This window comes from Bos mutus, chromosome 23, assembly GCF_027580195.1.
Source record: "Bos mutus isolate GX-2022 chromosome 23, NWIPB_WYAK_1.1, whole genome shotgun sequence".
In the NCBI taxonomy this organism is placed as follows: Eukaryota; Metazoa; Chordata; class Mammalia; order Artiodactyla; family Bovidae; genus Bos; species Bos mutus.
The window spans coordinates 42,700,674-42,702,856 of NC_091639.1; the positions used below are offsets into that span (position 1 = coordinate 42,700,674).

Here is a 2,183-nt window from a genome sequence, read left to right on the forward strand (position 1 = left end):
ATTCCATTATTCCATAATGCATCTCAATTATTCAAATTTCTTTTTTTCCCAGAAGTCCTTTAAAAAAATTTTTTTATCTTTTAAGCCCAGAGAGAAAGGTTGAATTAACAGATTTTAAAAACCCATGTCTCTGAACCTCTATAGTTTCTCTGTTAGATCTTCCATGGAAGAGACAACCAACAATCTAATTCTTTCCTTCAGGATGCAAAGTTGTTACATCCAAATTCCTCAACTCCTTAGAGTAAAAGTCTCAAGAAATAGTATCACATAGTATCATAACAGTGAAACTTCAATAATTAATTTTAAGAAACCCTTTCAGACTTCTGCAACCAAAGAAACCAAGCTTTTTATACTTCTTTTTTTAATTGAAGGATAATGGCTTTACAATGTTGTGGTGGCTTCAGCTGTACATCAACACGAATCAGTCATAATTGTATATATATATCCCCTCCCTCTTGAGCTCCACCCCACATTCCACCTGTCTAGGTCATCACAGAGAGCCAGGCAGGGCTCCTGGTATTATGACTGTTCAATTTCAGTAGAAGTACATCTCAGGCCAGTTTTCAGAAAGGCAGGTTATAGGAGAATGTGACCAGAAAAGCGTTGCTCAAATGCATAAATCTGTTATCTAATGTTCATGAAGCAATGAAACCTCAGACTGAACTTCTAAATAAACATTTGTAGCTACAAATGAACTAGAGCCTTTTCTTCTCAGCTTAGTATTTCCTTCTGCCCTATAGTGAAGTCACTCAGTCGTGTCTGACTGTTAGCGACCCCATGGACTACAGCCCACCAGGCCCTCCGTCCATGGGATTTTCCAGGCAAGACTACTGGAGTGGGGTGCCATTGCCTTCTCTGTTAACAGCGGCTAGGCATATTATATTTACTTGGAGCTGGTATACTTGGTGACGGCCTTAGTGCCCTCGGACACGGCGTGCTTGGCCAGCTCCCCAGGTAGCAGCAAGCGCACGGCGGTCTGGATCTCCTTGGATGTGATAGTCGAGGGCTTGTTGTAATGCGCCAGGCACGATGCCTCGCCAGCGATGTGCTCGAAAATGTCGTTGACGAATGAGTTCATGATTCCCATGGCCTTGGACGAGATGCCGGTGTCCGGATGGACTTGCTTCAGCACCTTGTACAAGTACACGGAGTAGCTCTCCTTGCGGCTGCGCTTGCGCTTCTTGCCGTCCTTCTTCTGGGCCTTGGTCACAGCTTTTTTAGAGCCCTTTTTAGGGGCAGGAGCTTTTTTAGCCGGTTCAGGCATGTCTATAATGACAACACCCAACAACACAGAAAAATCTGAAAATGCCCTATAGGTTCAGACTAATACTGATTGTAATTCTCTACTACCACCTAGTGGAAAATCCATCTGTTTCTTATTTTAAAAATTCCATAGTAAATTCCATAGTAATTCCATAGTAAATCAGATCAGATCAAATCAGATCAGTCGCTCAGTCATGTCTGACTCTTTGCGACCCCATGAATTGCAGCACGCCAGGCCTCCCTGTCCATCACCAACTCCTGGAGTTCACTCAGACTCACGTCCATCGAGCCAGTGATGCCATCCAGCCATCTCATCCTCTGTCGTCCCCTTCTCCTCTTGCCCCCAATCCCTCCCAGCATCAGAGTCTTTTCCAATGAGTCAGCTCTTAGCATGAGGTGGCCAAAGTACTGGAGTTTCAGCTTTAGCATCATTCCTTCCAAAGAAATCCCAGGGCTGATCTCCTTCAGAATGGACTGGTTGGATCTCCTTGCAGTCCAAGGGACTCTCAAGAGTCTTCTCCAACACCACAGTTCAAAAGCATCAATTCTTCGGCGCTCAGCCTTCACAGTCCAACTCTCACATCCATACATGACCACAGGAAAAACCATAGCCTTGACTAGACGAACCTTTGCTGGCAAAGTAATGTCTCTGCTTTTTAATATGCTATCTAGGTTGGTCATAACTTTCCTTCCCAGGAGTAAGCATCTTTTAATTTCATGGCTGCAGTCACCATCTGCAGTGATTTTGGAGCCAAAAAAAATAAAGTCTGACACTGTTTCCACTGTTTCCCCATCTATTTCCCATGAAGTGATGGGACCAGATGCCATGATCTTCGTTTTCTGAATGTTGAGCTTTAAGCCAACTTTTTCACTCTCCACTTTCACTTTCATCAAGAGGCTTTTGAATTCCTCTTCGCTTT

The 2,183-nt window shown here is 43.8% G+C and overlaps 1 protein-coding gene across 1 annotated transcript; it reads right to left on the minus strand.

Annotated features, from left to right (window-relative positions):
- Window positions 1–802: 802 nt before the first annotated feature.
- Window positions 803–1,264, minus strand: LOC102284118 (histone H2B type 1-C/E/F/G/I). Its single transcript, XM_005891380.2, has one exon. It carries the CDS (start codon window positions 1,262–1,264, stop codon window positions 884–886), a length of 381 nt encoding a protein of 126 aa, XP_005891442.2. The 3' UTR covers window positions 803–883.
- Window positions 1,265–2,183: the final 919 nt, after the last annotated feature.

What these genes read in the sequence shown, in the direction of transcription:
- LOC102284118 (XM_005891380.2), bottom strand. Translation starts at nt 1,264, where the DNA reads ATGCCTGAACCGGCTAAAAAAGCTCCTGCCCCTAAAAAGGGCTCTAAA.